At 37.0% G+C, this 22,284-nt stretch overlaps 1 protein-coding gene across 2 annotated transcripts in view; it reads left to right on the top strand.

Moving 5' to 3' along the window:
* The window catches only part of MAN1A2 (mannosidase alpha class 1A member 2), a 138,408-nt gene that overhangs the window by 43,922 nt on the left and 72,202 nt on the right, over positions 1 to 22,284 (top strand). For both annotated transcript variants that reach the window (XR_007375139.1, XM_048936200.1), the window contains exon 3: positions 9,550 to 9,646. Coding sequence is in view for 1 of the 2 variants with exons in the window: in XM_048936200.1 (XP_048792157.1) it covers positions 9,550 to 9,646 (97 nt within the window). In the remaining variant the exon portion in view is untranslated. The remainder of the gene's footprint in view (positions 1 to 9,549; positions 9,647 to 22,284) is intronic.

Raw genomic sequence — 22,284 nt, 5'->3', positions numbered from 1 at the left:
CGGAGGCTGGAGAAATTGGCTGATAAGAACCTTTTTGAAGTTCAGAAGAAAGTGCAAAGCCCTGTGTTGATGGGGAACAGCCTTATACTGGAGAGAACCCATTCACTGGTGGGCCATGAAGATGATTATCAGACTGGACCTCTCACAAGAGGGAATGCTGAGAGAGCTGGGTCATCTAAACCTAGAGAAGGCTGAAGGGGTGGAATGGGAGTATTGAATTAATGTTTATAAATACTTGAAGGGAGGCACAGAGCCAAACTTCTTTTCCGTGATGCCCTGTGCCACCACAGAAAAAAGACAGTGGGCATAAACTAAAACACACAGAACCTTGCCTCTGAACATCAGGAAGCAATTCTGTACTGGGGAAGCACCTGCAAAGGTTGTTCAGAAGTTTTGGACTCTCCCCCTTGGGGATCTTCAGGACCAGTCTAGACATGGGCCTGGGCTGTTTGCTCTCAGTAAGCCTGCTTGAGCAGGACTAGGTGACCTTTGGAGGTCCCTGTCAACCTTAGCTGTTCTGTGAAGTCTGTTGTCTAAGCCTGCCAGCTGAAAGGAAGCTTTACCAGAATGTAACAAATGTGTAGTTAAGCGAATGGAGTGAAATAGTTCTTGTGTTGTAGGCTTCAAAGATATATTGGCAAAGTCTAAGAGTCCTCTGGAGCTTTTGTTCTACTTGTCCTGTATTCATTGTGATACACCATCATGTAAGAAGGCAGTCCTAATTGTACCCTTTATTCATTAAAAGGTTGAGTATTGTTCAAAGTTGTGAAGTGAAGGAGATGCTGATTTTGCCTACGCTTGCTTTTTGAGCATTTTAAAAACTTTCTAAGCTTCATGACACAGGCTTGAAAGGAGATTTTTTTTATTGATGTTTGAAAAGTTGTTTTTAACGCAGCAAGGTTTTGATTCTGTTCCAAAAAGATGAGCAAGACATTTAAGCAAAAGTTGTTGCAAGCCATCGTCAAGTGTGTCACCTCTGATCTCTGCATGTCCTTTTTAAAACATATGACACCTGCAGAAGAAATCACTATTCAGTTTGGATGCATCAAATGAGTCAGAAACAACACTTTGGTTGGGAAACCGAATGTCTGCCAGTGAAAGTGAACTTAATCTAGACTTCCATAAATCCATTCAAATCTTCTTTGAGTGCATCTTATTTTAAAATGTGAATTCTAATATGGTACCTTATAGAGGACAGGTTTTTACTTAAGAGAGGAGAATTTAATATTAGTGGAGGAAATTTTGGAAATATTTTTATAATTGTACTGAGAAGATAAGTGATTAAAATGTGCTTTCATCACGGTCTTTGTTGCTCAAGAAACTCCTAACAATGTTGAGAAGTAACAGCTTTAAAAGTAGCAGAACAAATGGATTCCTATGGCTTTCTGACTGCCATAGCCTTATGCCACTCACTGTTTCTCTCTCACACGTACATTGCTGTGAACTTCCTCTTGTCTTCTAATTTGACTGTATGAATTGCAATGTATTTTGTGTTTGGTTTGGAGCCACCTGTGTGCTAAATGCTGCCACACTGAAGAAATAAGGGAGTGGATTAAACTACCTTTCTCTCAGTTGGAGTTGTAATTTGTGTCCATCTTCCTTACAGAGACATTGATTTCCTTTTGTTTCTCAGAAAAATTAGAGGTCTGAAATAGCAGATTCCTCCAACTGTGTGAAATCAAGTTTGAGGTTAGACAATGGATTCGAAGAGTAGTTCACGTGTGGCAAATGGCAGAAATATAGACAGCGAGGTTGCCTAAGTCTTATTCTCTTAAGAAATCAAATTTAGAAAAGTGGCAGTCCTGTATCTGAATTCTGTTTTGTGCACTTATTGAGAGAAGAGCTATGAAGAAAAAGTATTTAATCATGTGGAGGTCTTTTTATACTGCATAACTCCTCTTTTCATAGTTAAACATTCATGGTTTCCATGCTAATCCCATTTATTTTTGTAACTGCACTATTTCTGTTCTAGCTAAATTGCCTGTTTTCTGTGGAATTTCTTTCAGCAATTAAAAACAAATTGAATGAAATTGCTTTCAATATATTATTTTCGTTTTCACAGTCACTTGGGTAGGGCGTCTGTTTTTAGCAATATTTCAGTATTTTGTTAAGATTTTTGCATTGTTTTTTATGGCTTGCTACATCTGCCTTTGATCACAATAAAAATGAACTACTACAAATACTACTACCTACCTTTTTCAGTATTTAAGATAACACTCCCTCTGTGTGTGTGAGTGCATATCTGTGTGTATGTTTTAGTAAGTGGCTCTGTTCAACACTCCTGAAGTGCTCTGGATTCTCAAGTGTAATTCAACCTATTGAAAGCAGCTATGTTGGCTTTAAGCTAGCTTTGCTGTACTTTTTGATGATTGCCATCTCATTTTTACTGAACGACATCTACATAAAGTCAAGGTGGACTCATTTTCATCATGACATAGTATAGCCTTTTGGCAAACTAATTTTCAATGACTTTACCAGATTGAAAGTTGTTTGATCAGTTCTTTGGCCAGTACAGGCAAGTTTGGAATGTCCCTGTCACAGATTTGTGTCTGTGCATGCTGGGTGATTGTATGGTATAAGAAAACTAATTTTAAAGTCGTTTAAAATTATGCTTATGAGAAGTCTTGCAATTTGTTGTACTTAATCTGCTCAGGCAGGAGAAGGAAAATAAAACTTCTTATCTGTGTGGCTGGTGCAGTATTACAGCAGCGTGGCCTAGATAGCTTGCTTTGGTTGGTAACTTAAAGCGCCCACTAATGTGAAGAATGCATGTGTGTTTGAGGACATTTAAAAAACAAATCAGTTCCTTCAATTTCTAGCAATTGCAGAATTCTCTTGCCAATTGTACTGGTAGAAGAATGTTAAAAATTCAAGATCTCTAAAAATAAAGTTATCTTCTTTCAGGCCATTGTGACAAAAACTGCTTTTCAACAATGAACACATCCACAGTATTTAAAATTTTTAAATGGGAAGTAAAAATCAAGGAAACAAATACTGTATTTCTCTGATACAGTCAGCCAAATGAAAATAAGCAAAACCCCAGGAAAGCTACTTGTTACAAGAACTGTTAGGTTTCTCTGAAATCTAATGGAACTTTTTGCTGTGTTTTACATTTTGAATTTTGTACTTCCTTTTTTTTCCTGTACTATGGAGATTTTGCTAGCAAAAATTGTGAGTTCTGGTTGGATGGAAAGTACAGTATGTTAAATTTCAGAAGACGTAGAGTACAAAGTATTTTGCAGGTAGGAAACTCTGATTGGAAAGCAACAGTGTCCTCTTAAACATGGTAAAAATTGTACTATCTGCTGGTCATTTTTGCAGGATTTCTTTTGTAGCCCTTTCTCTATTTCCCAGAGCAACATAAAATATAAGAACATTAAAAAATTGTTTGATATAAATACTTTGAGGCTATGTTTCTGAATTGCTGTGTATCAGTGACTTCATAAAATATCATTGTGTGAACTACTAGTAGTTGATCAACCAACTCTTTTGTGGTGTGTTCAGCTAACACGTAGACCATGTATGTATGCTTCTTCAGTACCTGACACTTTCAACAATTAGTGTGTTCTGGGACTTGGATTCTTGGTCTGCATTGCTGGCATCTATTCTTTTTTTTCTGCTTATCAGTGGACTAGAAGGTGATTAAGAAAGTTTTTTTTTTTCTTAAAGGATTCAAGACAGGATCAAAGAACTACAGTCTCCTATGTTTGATGAATTAACTAACAGATCAACACAAACCAAAAGAGGGAATAAAGTAGTTGAGCACATACCAAAGATTTTCCGGTGTCTTTTTTTTGTCTTTTAATGATGATCATGGTAACGAAAGAAGGAGACCTTATGGCCATATACATGATAAAAACATTTGGCAAGGTTCATCTATTGAACTAAAGTAGGTAGTCTTAGGTTTGAGGATGATGTCTCTCTTTTGTCCTGGAGAAACTGGTTGACTGCAGGAAGCAGCTTTGTCAACACAGAAATTCAAAGTAGAAAACTGGAGCCTGACAGAAGAATTGCAGAAAAATCTAGTGGGATTGAATGATTAATCATATAAAGATAAAATGATCCCCACTGGGACTGGGAGAGGATGAAATTAGAACTTGGCACTTACTATGATAAGGTATGAGGTGATTTGTTTCCCACTTGAGAATTGAGAGCTTATTCTTTGGGAAGGTCACTCATAGTGCTTAATACCAGACCAAAAAAAAAAAAAAAAAAAAAAGTGTTTCAGGAAGGGAAGAAGAAATAGACAAAGTTCATTTGCTAGTGTGTGGGCATAGCATCTTGCATTCTTCGTGTAGTTCTAGTCTCTCAGTTTCAAAAGAGTGTGGTAAAACTGCTGAAAGTACAAGAATAAGCTGATGAAGATTGGTGAAATTGTCTGAAAAAGCAAGAGTGGAAGCACTGCTTTCTAGTGGCTGGTGTGCAGTTCTGTTACAAAGATAATCTGTGAGATTTCTGAACACAGGATTAGTTAAACCCATACCTCTACCAGGTTCACTTGTTCTGTGTTAATAAAAACAGAACAGATATCAAAAAAACAGATTCACTAGGTTAAAAAAAAAAAATCAAAACACTTTTGGCTTTCTTACAGAAATTTGAGCAGTCAGTTCACTGCTGTAAACTTTCCACATTTGTGCCATTGACGTCTACTGTTTCAGTTCTTACCAAACTGCAGTATTGTCCCCTTGGTTCCATCAGATATCTTGGGCTTTGGGTCTTTCATGCATACAGTTAAGTTCTCCATTTTGCATTAATGTGATCGACGTTTTTGTTTTGATATAATAATGGATCTGTTGCTAGTTATATAAGAAAATGAAGACAGTTTTCTGTGTCTTAAAGCATGTTCGAAGCAGATTTTTTGCATGGCAGAGGTTTAAATGGATACTTTAGTTTCTATTTAGGTAGAAATTTGTAGCTTTTGGAAGAATGAAATAATGATTTTTCTAATTATCTTCAAGCATCTGAGTATCAATACATTAAAAAGATCATTCCTTTCTAATCACAGCAATTCTCAACAAATTGTTTTATTTGCTTATTTTGTAGGACTAGGATTTAGTTTTTTAAGTTAAGTCTCTACCCTGTTTGAGGAACTGGAAAGAGGCCTTAAGGAATAATAGTTCAAGCCAGACTGCTTCAGTGTACTGCTGTAGTGATGAGACTATCCAACAAAAGTCATTTCCATTACTGTAATCTCCTTTTGTTGTTCAAAATATGATTTTGTTAAAAGACATCATTACAATTCTGCCTTTATGAAATACCAATTTCTTAGCAAGCACAGTGGATAAGATCCGATGAACCAGGTGCACGTGCTCTAAAGTAAAAGGATCTAAGTATTTTGTATGTACAGAAGCAGTTTCATTTGAGACACATCCTGCTTTTTGCTGTTCTGGCAGCGGAGTCCAAATTAATCTTTTTGTAGAACTGTCATGCTTTACACGCTCTGTTGCCTTGCTGACTTTGGATGCATCCCGTGATAAATATTTTTGAGACTGGTATGTAATTGAACCTATTCTAATAGGATTTGTTTTCTGTCAAGAATCGGTCATATGGAATTAATAGAACCAGTGAGAGTTCCATCAGTAATATGTTCATTCTCTGGTGGCCATATGATAAGATCTTTGTATTATATGCCATCAAATGCCAAGGGCTTACTATAAGCATGTTACTTATAGTTCCTGAGCCAAAGTAATATCCTCTGCTAGAGTTCTAGCAGTCAGAGGCATGTCTTCTGCCATCTCCCAAACTTCTGTTCCCAGTTAATATAGGTGTGTATCCTGTTACTACATCCGGCAGCAACACAAATCTCACGTTGTTACCAGATCTCTTGGTATATAATGCTTACAGATCTCAATATTCTGTACAAGAGCTGTGGGATTTCTCATGTATGCAGTTGTCTGCTCACCTGATACGCTGAAGTCTTGGCTCAGTGGTAAACAAGGATATCACCTTCTGTACCAGAATAATTTGCAGTGTTTGTCTGGAACAAATTGGTTGATTTGCTAATGTGAAAATAATAAAAAGATCCTTAGAGAATTATAATTTCAGTTCCTTTGTTTCCTGTTTGGGAGAGACAGAGGAGATATGGCAAACACCTGCTCATGTTTGTGCAAGTAGCCTATACTCTTCAAAATATAATTTCCTTTCTCAGAATGTTAGTCAGTACAGTCAACTATGTCTTAGTCTCTCATGTTTGACAGTGCTTCTGTATCTTCTTAGGTTACTTTTTCATCAATTGATTAATCTGGTGAAATTAGTTCCTTTAAGATGTCTATCTTACAATTTCTCTTAAGGTGACATTCAGGTATCTTAGAAACTTAAGATTTTTGAAACTTGCAGTGGTGTATACTTTATGCAATGTGTGTCGTTTCCTCAGAACTAAGCGATCTGCTTACAAACTTTTTTTTTTTAAAACAAAATTGTACCTTCTCCTCAGTTTCCCAGTAGGCGTAACAAATTGGAACAGTGAAATATTCCCTGATTAATATTCTGCCATGAGTGAACAATGTATTGCTCTTTCTTTTGGTCTTAGCCAATTTGTTATCTATGCTGATATTTGTCTACAATTTGTCTGAGACTTTTCCAGAGCTAAAATATCAGTAGTGACTTGATTCTCAGTTGTGAAAAATGTCGTAGATGCATTCTAAGGTCTTAGAAGCTCATTTCCCCTTTTGTGGAAGAAGACTGGCTAAAGCTCCTGTTGTTTAGACATCCGTTATCAAACTTAGATACAGAGCTCAGTGGTAACTTTCAGCTCTACACTCTAGTGCTTTCTAAAAATACAAGTCTGTTTTTCTTCAAAGTGGTGTTTTCAGGACTTTATGTTCTGTGTGTGATTTTATGCACAATAATTCAGGAAGACCTTGACTGTCCCGTCCCATCCTTAAGTAGCCCCGTCTGATCTCGTAAGTGACCTTGCTTTAGTCTAGAGGTTGGAATAAAGACATTCTGAGGTCCCTTCCAGTCTGAGTGAAGCTGTGATTCTTGATTCTATCACCATGAGTTAATAAAAAGAAAAAAAAATTGCTTGTTTCTGGATAATATTGGTAGGAACTCTCAGAGCTGTGCTATCCGTGATCGGCTTTTTTACTGTATTTAGTCATTCTGCAGTTTTCTTATGCTAGTAGAGGTTCTCTTTAACTGAGCCACCTTTGTTTGAGTAGTTATTAATTATAGAGACATGTGCTTGTTAAACACTAAGGAATGTGTCAGTGCTAATGAAATGGCTCTTTTCTCCTCTTTTAGTGTTCTCTTTTTATTACAAGTTCGTGTCCTGCTTGTATATCTCTGCTAAGTTCCAGGTTATCATCCAGGCATAAATTGACTCCCTCCAAGCTTCTCCTGATTCAGTCGATGTTCAGACAAATTATGGCTGCGTGGTTTGGATAGGGTTCTCATGATGGTTGTAGAGAGACAGTGACTTGTACTTTGCATCTCTCAGCAGCATGGATGCAGTTTGAAAGACTTATGTATACTGGATGTTGACTTCCAGTGAGTCCTGAACTTAGTGAGAGAAAAGAGCTGTTACATGCCTTATGTTAGATAATGCTTATGAGCCAACATCTGCTTGTTGCTTAAGATTGTCTCTGGGTATGGTGATGGATTAAAATAAGAATGCTACATTGTTGTAAATCATGCAGTTACTTGCTACAATATAATCAGTTTCTTAAGGGGTTAGCATAGGTCTTTAAGTTGCGTTAGTGTAGTTTTGTTTTTCTTTTTTTCCTTTTAGGGAGCTTTTGTCAAACTTTATGGAAATGATTATTTAATTTCTGTACATTTTCTGGAGATTTTTGTTTATTTAACAGTATTTTAATACCACTTTTAAAAGTCATAGTAGAAAAATGAAATATGTACAGCACTGTGGGTGCAACTGCATGACTGTTAATTCAGGAGTCTTCAGAATAAGTTTGTTCCTAACTTCCTTCTGTCTGGGGAAGTGATTTTTAAGAATCAGATTTTTTCCTGTTACCTACTTTGATCTGCTTATGGAGCCATTGGAGAGGGTTCAGAGGAGGGCCATGAAGACAATTGGAGGGCTGAAGCACCTCCCTGCAAAGACAGGCTGAGGGAGCTGGGCTTGTTCAGCCTGGAGAAGAGAAGGCTGCAAGGAGACTTCATTGAGCCTTCTAGTATTTAAAAGGAGATTATAAACAGGAGAGGAATCAACTTTTTATATGGGTAGATAGTGTTAGGATGAGGAGAAATGGTTTTAAGCTCAAGGAGGGAAGATTTAGATTGGATGTCAGGGGAAGTTCTTCACAGAGCGAGTGATGAGGTGCTGGAACAGGCTGCCCAGAGAGGTTGTGGATGCTCTGTCCCTGGAGGTGTTCAGAACTGGGTTGGATGGGGCCCTGAGCAGCCTGGTCTAGTACTAGATCTGTAGGTTGGCGGCCTTGCCTGTGTCAGGGCATTGAAGCTTGATGATCTTTGAGGTCCCTTCCAACCCAAGCCATCCTATAATTTAGGTAAGCAATATGATTATACTGCAGTTCTGTACTTTCAGTTTTACAGTTTTGTGGCTGCAGAATTTCAGCTGTATGCAAACGAAGAAATTATTGCTTAGCAGATGATATGTGCAACTAATAGCCTTGTGCAATGTATATTGGGATAATAATAGCAGGGTGGCAAAGTCTTTGGTGGCAGCAAATGAGAACAAGCTGAAACGCATCAACTGCAGAGGTAAAGAACTGCTTACCTTTGGAAGGTCTCAGGTAGGCAGGGATTTCCAGCAAGAGCTGCTCTCACCCCCACTGCCAACCCTTAAATGAGGTCTGGGAGGGGCTGGATCCTGGCTCCACCCCTTCCAGTCACTCAGGTGCGTCATGTACCTCCGCTTCCCTGGGTTGGCCTTGCCTTCCCAGTAGATGCTCAATTACTGTTTCAGGCTGTGACTTAGAATTTCCATTACACTGTGGACCAACAAGATTTTGGTGATTGTTTTTTTTTAGTAATGGAAACTTCTATTAAAAAGAAAATTTCATGGAAACAGATACTTCAGGAACAGTAAGCTGTAAATAAATTGTCTACTGCATCATTCGTTATGCTTCCTAAAGATCAAAGCTTTTGCTGTTTGTCATGGTAGAGTCTGTTCCACAGTATATCTCTGTCAAGTAGGTGTTCCCAATAAGAAAACAAAAAGTACGATACCGCTGTAAGATTATGCTGTTGCATCAGACTATGACTAAGCAAATAAATCCCTTTTGAGCTTCAGGTATTATTAGATTTTTTTCTTTTGGATAGCAGTTTAGGAGTTAGGCAGCATTTTTACTAATTCCTTAATGTTTGTGTATGTATTTAAGGCAAAGAAAATGGAAGTGAACTAATACAGAGCATCCTGTAACTCAAGTCAAATAGACTTCTGTTTTCAGAAAATGCTCGCAATATAGCGTTTGATTTCTTTCGCAAGCAGAAATAATGGCAAAATAATTATCAGTATGCTCTAATGAATAAGGAAGACGAAGTCTCAAATAAAGAATAAAATACTGTATTACTGTATTTTATGAAGTAGTTTCAGAATATAACTGAATCTTGGCTTTTTTCCTCTCTCAGATGATGAAGCATGCCTGGGACAATTATAGGCAATATGGATGGGGACATAATGAGCTCAAACCAATTGCCAGGAAAGGACATTCCACCAACATATTTGGTAGGCTATATTTTCTTTTCTTTTTTTTCCTTTCTTTTTTTTTTTTTTTTTTTGGTCCATGCTGTCCTCCTTGAATGTCTACTCAAGCATTCTGTTTTAATATAAATCTTGAAATGTGGATCACAGAAGTGTGGTTCAGTGGCTAAATGGCTCTTCACTAAAGTAGCAATTTGGGAGTAACCTATTTGTATTGTTGCAAAAGCAAAGTTGTGTCTGTGTGCTGTTAATTTTTTTGCATATATATATATATATATATATATATATATATATATATATATACAGCCAGCAGGTAGCATGGTCGTGATATTTGGGGATGCAGTTAATATAAATTTGCCTTAAAACATACAAACAAACAAAGCCCTCACCTCTTCTTGCTTAAATTTTCATATTTGATTTTTTTGTGGAGGATTCAAAATAGTATGCATTCATCATGCTGAAAAGCTGCTTGCCACATGATGAATTGTTAAGTAGCTTTCAAAAGAGAAAAAAACTCGAGAAGACGAGGACTTGGTTACTTGATGTCTGACGTTTGGATTCTGACTATGTGGATTGAACAAAAGAAGGCAAAGTTGGAAAATAGACGTGTGGAGCTAGACGATGAGGAAATTCAAGGGATGAACTGAGATTATTTGAGCGATAAAGTGTGGATATAAGTGTTACAAATGGCATTTTAAATAGTATAAAATATATGGAAGGTAAAGATAAAAAAAAAAAAAATTGAATAGCCTGTGTTGCATGTATGATCAGACTTATAACTAGATGGGCTTTTCTTCCTTAAAATCTCAGTGATCTGCAGCAGTGCTACTTTTATTTTTTAATGTTAAGACAGAATAGGTAAGTTGTTATAGTAAAATAGCAAGGATTTTACTGATCTTCAAATGAGGAAATAGATCGATCCAGTTGTAATCCCTCTCCACAGCAGAGAGAACTGGGTGGACTTTAAGATTCCTTCTAACCTAAGCCATTCTGTGATTTGAAATGCATGCAGTACTGTAGGGTGTTTTTGTTTTTAATTTTCTTCCGGGGTTGATACTATGTTCATCTCTTCTGTGATACCCAAGAAAGATAGAAACTTGTAATAACTACATTTTATGTCCAGAGTGAATGTGGTTGTACTGTGTATATTTTAAGTATGCTATTTATTTACTTGAAATCAAGGCTTTTATTGGTTTTTCAATAATGTAATAGGCTAATGACATTGTGTGAGGTTGGCTCTCACTGCAATGGGTATTTATTTTAGTTATCCTGCTTTAATACATGAATTTGTTGTTTGAAGACTGTAGATATACAGATGAGGATTGTGTAAGTATCAGTTTTTCTGTGTTTAGTGGCATAACCTAAAATAAATTATTTTGGCTTATACTGATATTTTGTTAGCATTTTGTTTTCATCCTTAGGGGGAAAAATAAACTAATTCTGAGCAGAGTTAAGTAACTAGTTTTAAAAGTGCGCTGGATTTAGCCTAGATGGTGCTGATCACACACTGATGTTTGGCTGTTGCTGAGTAATGAGTGTGTGCCCAGGGCTTGGCTGGGCCTCTCAGTTGGAGAAGAGGTGCTGCCAAGATGATCACAGAATTGTAGGGGTTGGAAGGGACCTCCAGAGATCATTGAGTCGAACCCCCCTGCCAAAGCAGGTTCCCTACACCAGGTCACACAGGTAGGCATCCAGTCGAGACTTGAATATCTCCAGAGAAGGAGTCTCCATGATCCCCCTGGGCAGCCTGTTCCAGTGCTGATGTGGGGCAGGTGTTGGTGCCAGGATAGGGGACTGATTTAGGCCAGGGGACATCCTATACCATGTGGCACCATGTGGAAGGCTATCACGCTGTGAGCTGTTAGCCAGGGGCGACTGCTGCTTGGGGGTTGTGGGACTACAGTCAGTAGGGATTGAGATGTTGTGCTGGCATCTGGCATTTTAGTTCTGTGTCAGTTGGCAGGTGGTGAGTAATTTCATTTCTGCTATATCTATTGCTATTGTTGCTTTTCTGTTTTCATTTTCTGTCTCAGTAAATGGTTTTTATTACAGCTCATGAGTTCTGTTTTGTTTCTAGTTCTTTCCCTCACTCACAGATGGGGAGCAGTGAGCGTGTGGTGCTGAGCTGGGGTTGGGTTAAACCACAGCAGGATTGTATCTGCTCTCTCTGCCCCTGCTTTCCTTATCTTTTTTTTTGTTTTGTTTTTGTTTTTGTTTTTTTTCTTCTTGAAACCGTTCACACATCTTACCAATTATGTAATACTATTTATATCTAAGCTGTTTTTCATCAAATTGGTAAGCATGATGAACTCCAGCCTTGAAAGAAACACATATTGGAACAGAAGGGAAAGTTTTAACTAGGTACTCTCTCCTTCTGTCTCCTGCTCTCAGCAAATGAGCAAACAAAAACTGACAAAAAGTACCCACAAACCTACAGTGCATGAAAAGCTATTTAAATTCATAGGAGAATAATTTCATTTAATGGAGCAGCCCTGCCAGCAGTCAGTTGAATGAGGATTGTTCAACTTTACTGTAAACAAATGGCTTGGAGTCTGGTTAATTCTTCATACGCTGGAAGTTGTTTTGTTACACCTGGTGTGTATGATGTGAAAGGTGGGATCTGTTTTACTTTTCTGTGTCCCTGTATAAAGCAAATGGTTGGGTCAGATGGAGCTGTCTAGGGTGAAGGTGAACAATTAGGCATGTTTAGGAGAAAAAAATGGGCAGAGTTTGAAGAGTGAAATAGAAATTTCAAAATGCAGTCAGAGCTGAGCATAACACAAGGAGATAATGTGAGGCTGCAGGGAGGAGCAGAGAGCATCAGGCTTTTGCTGTGACAGTCAGAAAGACATTTCTTAGGTTCCAGAGCTCTGTTTGGTCTTCTGAAGTAATTTCTCTTTGCTACCTTTTGCACATTGTCCATACTTGCATTTCTCCCAGGAAAAATCTCTTTGGAGGCATCCTGTGATTCAACTTGCTTTTTACCTGGCTGTATGTCATCAGCAAACCATGGCTTCCCTAGTATATTTTTTCCAGCTGATAACAATTTTCAGTATTCAGCTACATGACCATGTAGTCCTTGCTGTAGAATTCATAAGGAATTCTATTCCTTAATTTGCTAAGGATGATTTTATGTCAACTTCCGTTTGCAACCCAGACTCTTTATGAAATTAGTTATTTTTTTCTTTACAGGAGGAGCAAACATTTTCTAATGTGTATGGTGCCGTATTTTAAAGTCATTTTGAATTGCAGCTTTACTCCTGGGGTGGAGTGAGGCTGGAAGACCTGCTACTTTACTTGTTTGGAAAACATTTGCTTTGCAATTTTAGCACTGTTGTCTGAAAGGAGTTGTAGAATTCTCTCACTGATCGGGTCTCTGATCCTCTTGTTCCAGTTAACTGTCTCAGCTGATTCCATAAGTGCTGCTCCTTTTAAAATTCAGATGTTACCTTGTGCCACTTAATTTTTAGCTAAGTCATGCTATGATTGCTCTATTCAAGGCAATCTCAGTGAAAAACTTTTCTGTATTGTGCTCAGGATGTATCAAGTCTAGAATAGAATCAAGTGTTGTTGACTTGGTGGATTGTTGAGGAGAGGGAGAAAAACAATTGGTAGTTCTTGTACTAGGAATATCTAGGCTGTATTGTTACTGCTACTATGTTACCAACCCGTGTTACCTTTAAAACAGCATTCCCTGTAGTATTGCCTTTATAGAAGCATTACAGAACTGTTTTTGAAGTCTGATGCTATTTTTAATAAAAGCTGCTCAGCAAATATGTTTCTATTATTCTCTCAAAGATTACATGACCCAAATTACTTTCTGCCATTACTGCAGCCCGTTGTACTTCCTTCTCAGTTCCTAGCACATCTGTGACTTGTAAGAAAGCCTCCTGAGCTTGTTAGTTGACCTGCAGCTAGAATCTCTTGCTAGTCTTCTAGAGATGTCTGACCTTGGTGACTGTAAGCTGTCCAGGAGAGCCTGCTAGAAATGTTGCCTATCAAACTGTGTAGCCAGTCAGCTAAAATCTTAAATAGTGCCTTTCCAGTACTGGGATCAAGTCATTAGTTGCCAGGTACTGCTTTTGAAAAGGAAATTGGGATTCTAAAGATATTTACATGTGGATAACAGAATAGGAACACTTATAGGTTCTGTGTTGGTGAAACATAGCTGATCTTCTTGTGAAAATCTAAGATTTGTTGTTTATTTCTGCCCTCTAAGATAAAATAAGGTATGCAAATGTACCAGAGAGGAAGGGTATAACACCTTTGCAGTTACTTTTGATTTGTAGATCTGCTGATCATTTTTTTGCAGCTTTTTTTTTTTTTTTTAATTAATTTTTTCCCCATTAAAAAAAAAAAAAAAAAGTAGTTTTAAGCAGCTTAAGATGCTGGATTAATTTGACAGCCTCACTGTGTCATTCTAGAGGTAGGTTTTTGTGGGATCTTAATCAAATTCTCATTAGAACACAAAGGGTGAGAAGAAAATACTGGTGGAAAATGATGCATGTAAGATGGTGGCAAATATGGCAAATGTAGATTTACTTTGGAAGGTTATCAGGTTTTAGCTAAAACCACGGTAGCTGCTGGTGTTTTGAGGTTGCCTTGTTCTGGTGTGATCTGGCCGCGTGCTATTTGAGGATGAGAATAACCATCTGAAATACGCTCTTTAGAAGTGGTTTGATCCTGCAGTTGTTTGGTGGCCCATAGGTGATTATATTACAGAAACACTGTTAAAATTGCTCAGTCCGGTTCAGAGATATTTTAGCTCCGTATCTGATGGTGTAGTTACTGAAGCACAAGCTTTGAAGACACTTTGTTGTGATTTAAATTGAGCAGTTTATACTTAAAGGGTTTGTATCAGTCTCCAGTTGTTATTCAGAAAAAAAAAAAAAAAAAAAAAAAAAAAAAAAAAAAAGTTTGAGAAGCTGAACAACTATATGAGAATTTGAATAAACTTGAATAAAAAAAATTAAGGAAAAAAGATCACAGTCCTTGGCAGCACAGAACATTGGCCTCAGAAATCGCTGGTTGTCATCTGACCTGATGCTTTTTGAAATGGGAGTTAAAAATATGCTTGTAAGTTTGGAGTAATTTTAACTGAGAATTAACTAATTTTAGCTGGGAATTAAGTGAGGGTATTTCATTTGTGAAATAGGTGTTAAGTCCTCCAAAACTATAAACATGTCCATAGTGCTAGCAGTGCATCTCTAAACTTTGCATTAAGACAGTTTTTGTCTAGAGATGAGCTGCACTATGTGAAGATGATATGGTAATATATGTATATATACCTAAACATGAGTCTAGGTGTTTCAATAGTGTGAAAATAATAATGTTGAATTTTTAACTAGGAGGTGCTCGTATACAGGTATGCCCGTTGTCACCCACACGAAGTTAACAAAATTGTTACTTTGTGTTATGTCATGCTGGAAACTTTCTCAAGCACCTATAGTACTTTCTTGTGTCTTCAGTTCTTTTATCTCATGTGTCATGCAAGTGCACACTTTGATCTACAGTGTCTTCCAAATGTGTTTAAGATTTATTGTAGGGGAAACAGTGTAATCTGTGAAGTTGTGTTACAGTTGTATTTGCACTGTTGCAAATTATTGTATTACCTAGTGAAGCTTCAGTGCCACAGTGCAGTGCTGTATCTCTTTGTTAATACACAGCTAATACAGCTGTTGTGTTTTATGAGGAATTTGTCTGGTGTGTTCAGAGATGTGCTGATTTTTCTTTAGTTTTGAAATAATGTTTGGTCAATGTGTGCTTTAGCAAGCAAGATACATTTAAAGCAAGCAACTTGAGGATTCTCATGGTATAGTTAGTAAGCTGATTTGTTTATTTATTTATTTATTTTTAACTTGTTGATTTCTGCCAACTCATTGCATGCATCCTCTTGCTTAGCTCACTGTGCCAGCCCATCTCAGCCTCTGTTAGCAATAGAATGTCACTAGGCCTACTGTCTGCTACTGCTACAGCAGCGTGGGAAGCTCTCATTGCTGATTTCTTTGTTGCTGAACCTCTGGGAACTGTCAGGGCGTTTCTCCATGGTGCCAGAGAGCAGAAGCAGCAGTGCTACCAAGGACCGTGGAGGAAATGCATTCATCAGACTGTAAGGATGTGAGGCTGTTGCAAGAATAAGCTGACTCAGGCAAAGGAGTTTGTTCTTCCAGTACTTCTGGCAAGTACAGAATAGCTTAGGAGGTTCTGAGGTCTAGAAAATAAGAGGTGGAATGCTTCTTGGTAGTGCTTTTACATGAAAATGCTTTTATAGACTTTTTTTTTTTTTTTTTTTTTTTGTATTATACTGGAGAAATACTCATTAGTTTACTGGACATTTTTGTTGTCTTTAATTATACTGGCTATTGAACTGCTTGAACTGGTCTGACATTGTCTGCTATACCACTCGGTTTTCAAGGTCATACAACTGACTGTCAGGTTTTGTAGGCCTTTTCTTTTTCTGTATTTTTAACTGCCATATAAGCAACAAATATGTAAAAATAATGAAAGCAAAACATTTTTTCTGGGAAGAAACTTATCAATAAACTCAAAAAAGTGTATCACCCAAAGGTACAACCTTTTGAAAATATGGTTAAAACCTTCTAATATCTCTAATGTGTCTTCTGATTGTGAAAATCCTGTCAGTTCCTGCTCAATATCCATTTTGTATGTGTACTTAAGCCTCTGAATCCATGTGGATGATAAATAAAAACAGTAAAGGCTTTATGTATATATGTTAACAAATTGATTCTTGGCTTCTTATTGGTTTTATGAAAAATAGTTGGTGAATAATGTTTTTATCTTGACTCTACTTGCATAAATAACCTACCCATTATTTAATTTTTTCATGGAAAACAAAAGGGAAAAAACTCCTCTCATGCTACTCTCTAGTAAAGAGAACTAATTGTACAATGCAAATTTCAGCCCGATCTCTGCATTTAAGAAAAATGTTAAAAAGTCAAAAATCTATTCAATTGTAAAGTAAACAAAACTGGCCTTTGAGCAGCCAAATGCAGCTGTGACCTGTGCAAAAGCAGTTATGAGAGACTACACTGAGACAGTGTTGAACATATGTACTGTGAATGTGTATTCTTTTTGCCTAGTAACACATTTAGGAAGACAAAGTTTTAAGAATGTAATTCTCATGAATTACTAGCCTAATCTGGAATCAGAACGGTATTCTTATAGTGCAAGAAAAGTTCCATCAGGTTGGATGAGAGATGAAATGTGATAATTACTCTTCCACTCTTCCAGTAGGTGCCTGGGAAAGAAATGTAAGAACAGGAAAAACATGTAGTAACTGGGTTTTTCCCTAAGTACTGTGTGAGTTTGTGTGGTGTTACTGCTTCAGGAGCCAAAGGCAGTAAGTTTTAGTTAATAACTTGTAGTTTATTTTTTCATTACTTTGTCCATTCTGTTTTTGAGCCTATGCAAGCCTTAGGGTTCCCACAACGTCTTGTTAGAAGTGGTTCCACAGTTTTGATTCCACATTTTGAACTTTCCTGGTTTTGTACTATCTCCTTGTTGTATTAGGTGGCTGGCATTGATATCAGAGCAGAACCTGAAGAATGTATCCATTATTTCTATTTTTTTTCCTTTTTATGAATTTGCCGAACTGTGTCCTCAATTGTCTTTCCTATGTGGAGAGTATTGGTGTAAGCTGTTTCTCATACATGTGTTTTTCTACTTTACACATTGCTATCTCTTTTCTCTATGTTTTTCCAGTTTTCCTACTATTTTGAGAGGAAGATGAGAATGCTTCATTATGTTTTATTCCCCGTTTCTTTTTAAATTGTATTTTGTGTTTATTAGGCAGCCTATGGAGTCTAGAAGCTCACAGCAGAGTGGCTGCTCTGTGGTGTCGTTACTTTTCAGTATCCTCATCCAGTGTGTTTAGCCAGTGTGTTTTTCCACGTGATTTATTAATATATTGAATAGCATGTATCTAAGCATTCATCTCTGATCACACCGGTGATTTTCTTTGTAATGGTAATTGTAGATTTGTATGTAGTCTATTTCCTGTCTTTTAATCATTATTCATCTGTGGGAGAGCAATCTTCTCTTATCCTAGATGGTTTTTTTCTTAAGAGCCTTTGCTAAGAGATGTTTTCATGTAACCTGTATATATTCTCCATCCAAATGTTAATTGACTTCTAAAACACTGATGCTAACATACAACATTCTTTCACTGTAACTCTTCACTCTTCCTCAGTTCATCTAATTTAGACCTGTCTTCTGATGCTGTTAATCAGGCAAGCAGTGTTTTATAAATGTTATTTTGCTCCACTGTGGTAGAAGTGGTGTTTAGTCAGAGTATGGCTGTTCTCTGAGACTTCCAAATGAATGCAGGTAGAATATGATCTGGCCATGCATTCCCTCTTATGCTGATGCCATAAAAAATAGCAATAGTTCACTAAGAACATTTTTTGAATGTTACTGCTGTTTTGTTAAATTGTGTGGCTTTGGATATCAAAGTATTTCACTGTGAGCAACCGCTGTTCTTCCTGTAATACAGTATTCCTGTGGAATGCTTTTCACCCAGTCTGTATTAATTCCTACCTTCTCCTTCCCACTGAACTCTTAACATAAAATCCCATGATATTGTTCAGAAGATTGAAAATTCTGTCTTTAAAAAAATCTGTAATGAAATGCAGGTGTGAAGTGAGATTAGAAAAACACGTCTTTATTTCTGTAATCTGCTTTATAGAATGATGAGGTACACATCTATGTCAAATGGTTCAGGACAAAATTACATCATGTTGGAGTTCAGGACTCGGGATCATATAGAGAATTTTTATTCTCTCTAATACCATATACTTTCCTGTTTTTTTTCTTACAAACCAAATGGTTTTGCTCAGAAGGGAAAAAAAAGAACATGTTTTCCATTGGAAATCTTTGAATTTGTGTTTGTTTTGTCTTTGTAACAATCTAGATTGCTGGGCTGCTATTCCTAAATTTAGGCTCATCTCCTACCATTTGGATCTACAAACAGAGCATACAGTAACAAATTAAATTAAGCCTATCCAATCTATTTTGGATGCTACTTCAATATTAAGTAAAAAAGCATGACAACTAAGTAAGGGAGTAGTTTTCCAAGTTTTAAAACTAAATATGGAAGGGACAGTATCACAAACATACATACAAGATTGGAGGTCATTGTCAATGGAAGCCAGCTGTGAGGCAGCTGCAGCATTGTGATTGTGCCTAATGTATCTTTTATTTAATCACAGATTATTCATTCAAGGTTTTTTTTTTTTTTTTTTTTTTTTTTTTTTTTTTTTTTTTTACCTGCCTGGTAAAGTTATATGGGTACTAAAGTGAAATTAGCTCCTCTTTAACTGATTGAGAGAAAATTCGTAATGTGGTTTGGACCAAAGTGTGTAGGAATGGCCCAAACTGTGATTATGTAAAGATGAAAAAGCTTATGTGGCATCATGGCTTGAAGGTTCATTTTTTTGTGATGCTTTTCCCATTGCCTTTCTGGTAAAGAAATAAGTTTTGTTTACAGTTATATATAGGAACTTGTATCTTTCCTGTCCTGGAAATCAGTATTTAGCTTGCCTCGTATGCAAGGTTTCCGCAGCTCTGTTTACATAACCGTGCTCAAAACCAGGCAGCACTGTGCTGTCATATTTGCTGTCAGGTATCACAGCATTACCTTGTTTGCTGCTGGATTTAACTGACGTATTCGAATTCTGTGTGCTTCTGAGCCATTGTTCACAGATGCTCCTCTTTAGTTTTCGACTTCCTGACTTCTCAGAATTGCTCCAGATCTGTATTTTTGTTTAGCTTTGATTGTTTCTTGTGTGTAGCTCATTGTCCTCACCATTCACTTGCCCCTTATTCTGTCCCTTCTCATGCTCTTCCATCCTGTTGGATTCCTCCTTTGTACAAAATTTACTATTGTCTCCTCTACGTTAATATTTTCTTAATCCACAGCTTATTCTGATCTTCACGCATTGCAGCCTTTTGGTTATCATTAGGTTTTGTTCTTCTGCTACCTTGTCTTGGAGTTCCAGCATTAATCTTAACTGTAGTCTACACAGTTAGTTCTTTCCTTCTTTCTGTTGATGCTAAAACTACAGTTTTGCATTTATGATTAAAAATGAGATAACCCCAACAAAAGGACATAATGGTTGAAAAGCATAGAAAATTTAAGTAGTGGAGTACTAACATGCGATGTCCTATTCAAATTCAGTTTTGAGAATATGCAGGCTTTGTACTAGACAGCCTGCATTCTACTTTTGAATTTTGATTTAAGCTGAAAGGCTAAGAGAGCAAAGCAAAGTAATTATGGGAAGTTCAGAGAAGATAAAGATATACTGTACTATAATTCCAGGATTTAAAATTTGATTCTTAAGGTGATAGCTATTTAAGCAGCAGTTTGTTGATAGTATCCACCTGCAGGTCCACTTTACAGTGGATTCAAAGAACAACACACTTCAGTGTATTAGCATTCACTTCAGTGATTTATTCCTATTACTTTCTCATTTATAAAATAAAGGAAAGCTTTGTATCAATTATTTTATTTTGTTTATATGCTAAAATGCTTTAAGTGCCTGGTACAAAAGATTGGGAACTTCTTTTCATGTTGTCTATTATCAGCAAATTAACAGAACAAAGCAATCAACATGCTTAGTGTTTTGTTCTGCTTTTTTAATTAGTCTAAAATTTTAAAGACAATTGGTTTCTCCATGGATGCATAAAAGCTTATTTGTTGCATGTTATTGCTGAGCTGGAATTGTATGTTGATGTTTTATATGAAAAGCGTTGTTTCATTGAGTAATTTTGAAACACTTCTTTTCAGAGTGGAATTAAACTCTGTTCAAAAGTTGAATTCATTTTCTTAAACATTATCTTGTACATTGTGACTCATTAAGATACTTTACAAGTTCTGTGCTTCAGTTGTGGCAGCTTTTTTTGCCAGCGCCTCATTAGAGATAAAGAAAACTGGTGTGATAATTGCTTGCTTTTAATTTTTGTTGTTTATTTTTTCTACCAGGTCTGTAATTGTCTATTGCATTGAGAAATCTTGCTGCTACAGTTTGGAAACTCAAGCTCTTTGAATCTTTTTGAGTAGAAATTCCAACCATGCTTTTGCTGGCCAGGCAAGAATATTAGTACTCATGTACTTATTTTTTTTAAGACTGTAATAACTCAATATTTAGTATCAGGCTGAGGTTACCTGGGAAGCGTTTTCACTCTAGTGCTAGGGATTAAAACACATCCCTGTATGAATAAAAAATAACAGTGCTATAACAGTTATAGGTTCAGTGTATGCCAGAGTGTATGAACTTGAGACTTTGGATTTCCCCTTTTTTTTTTTCTGGAGTCACGGGGATGGAATAGGGAAAATCTGCTCTGTGTTTAGACCATCCCAGCTATCAGGTTAGTGTTGTACTGCACTGAGATCGGGCTCACTTGTTTGAGGCAAAATTTAACTTTGAACTTTGAGTTATTCCTTCAAGACTCCTCCTCTTGGAGTCCTTTTACAGATTGATTTCCCCCAGTAAAACACGCTGGTAATAAAAAGTGTTCTACACGGGTAGAAGTAGATTTTCCTTCTGATAGATGGAGTTTGGCCAGGGCCCTGGAAAAAAAAAACAAAAACAAAAATGAGAGAGAACTGGGTATTGTTCTCTGAGACAAATACTATTTCTGCTACGAAAGATCAGTTTTGATTTTAAAGCTTTGTCCTTCAGAAGGATCATCCCATCATCCTGCTGCTTGAAAGTGAAAGCCTTGTCCTTATATCCAGATCTCTAGTCTCCGTAGCTATATATTCCAGTTTTCTAATGCTAATGAAGAGAATCAGGCTTTCTCGAGTGGGACTTATTTCCATAGCTGGGGTGCATTGACATTGAGATATTTGTTGTTTATGTGATACAAGGCAGTTACCTTCAATACCAGCCTAACCTCATGTTTTCCTAAAGGCAACTTCAACATTTCCCTTGGCTTTTATGTTTAATGGTGGCATCTATAGGTTGACCATGTAAACAAGAATAAGAATCTTGTATGTTTCTGTCAGAGGTTTTAGAAAGTATTAAAACCCTACCTTGATTTTAAAGGAACTAATGGGGATTCCACTTTCCGGGTCTTTCATCTTTTCTTGTTAATCACAGACTCATAGAATAGTTTAGGTTAGAAGTGAACATAAAAATACCTATTTACACCTTCCCTTAAGAAAATATTTCTGTTTCAGTCATTGTGTAAGGTAGAAGGATGGGAATGGTTACACATACTTTTTAGGCCTGTTGTATTTGACTTTCCTTGTAATGGCTTCATGGTAGTTTTTCTTTAGGCCTACCTCCTTGGCTTCCTTATTGCAGCCCTGCTTTGAAAGTGTGCATTTTGAGAACAAAGGCTCCTTTTTGAATGGTCTGCATTTCCTTAAGTCTGCGGCATCTATGGTCTGCCAGAACTGTTTCAGCAGTGCCACCTTTCTTTAGTACCTGGTGCAAATTCTTGGCTCAGGTAATAACTCTGCTAGGGAATTCCTGTAATTGGTCTTTGGCTAGCTCCGAAGTGTATTGTATCACCTGTGTGAGTGTGCAGCAGACACTAAAGGGGAAAGAAAAATAAATGTTACCTTTTGTAGTTGTAGTTATTTGGAATCCGCTGGCTGTACAAATTCCAGCTTTGCTTTTTCTCGAGTCTGGTCTCTT

Source organism: Lagopus muta, chromosome 1 (genome assembly GCF_023343835.1).
Source record: "Lagopus muta isolate bLagMut1 chromosome 1, bLagMut1 primary, whole genome shotgun sequence".
NCBI classification, from domain to species: Eukaryota; Metazoa; Chordata; class Aves; order Galliformes; family Phasianidae; genus Lagopus; species Lagopus muta.
Note: the sequence above shows the minus strand (reverse complement) of the source record. Positions and strands in the feature narration are given on the sequence as shown.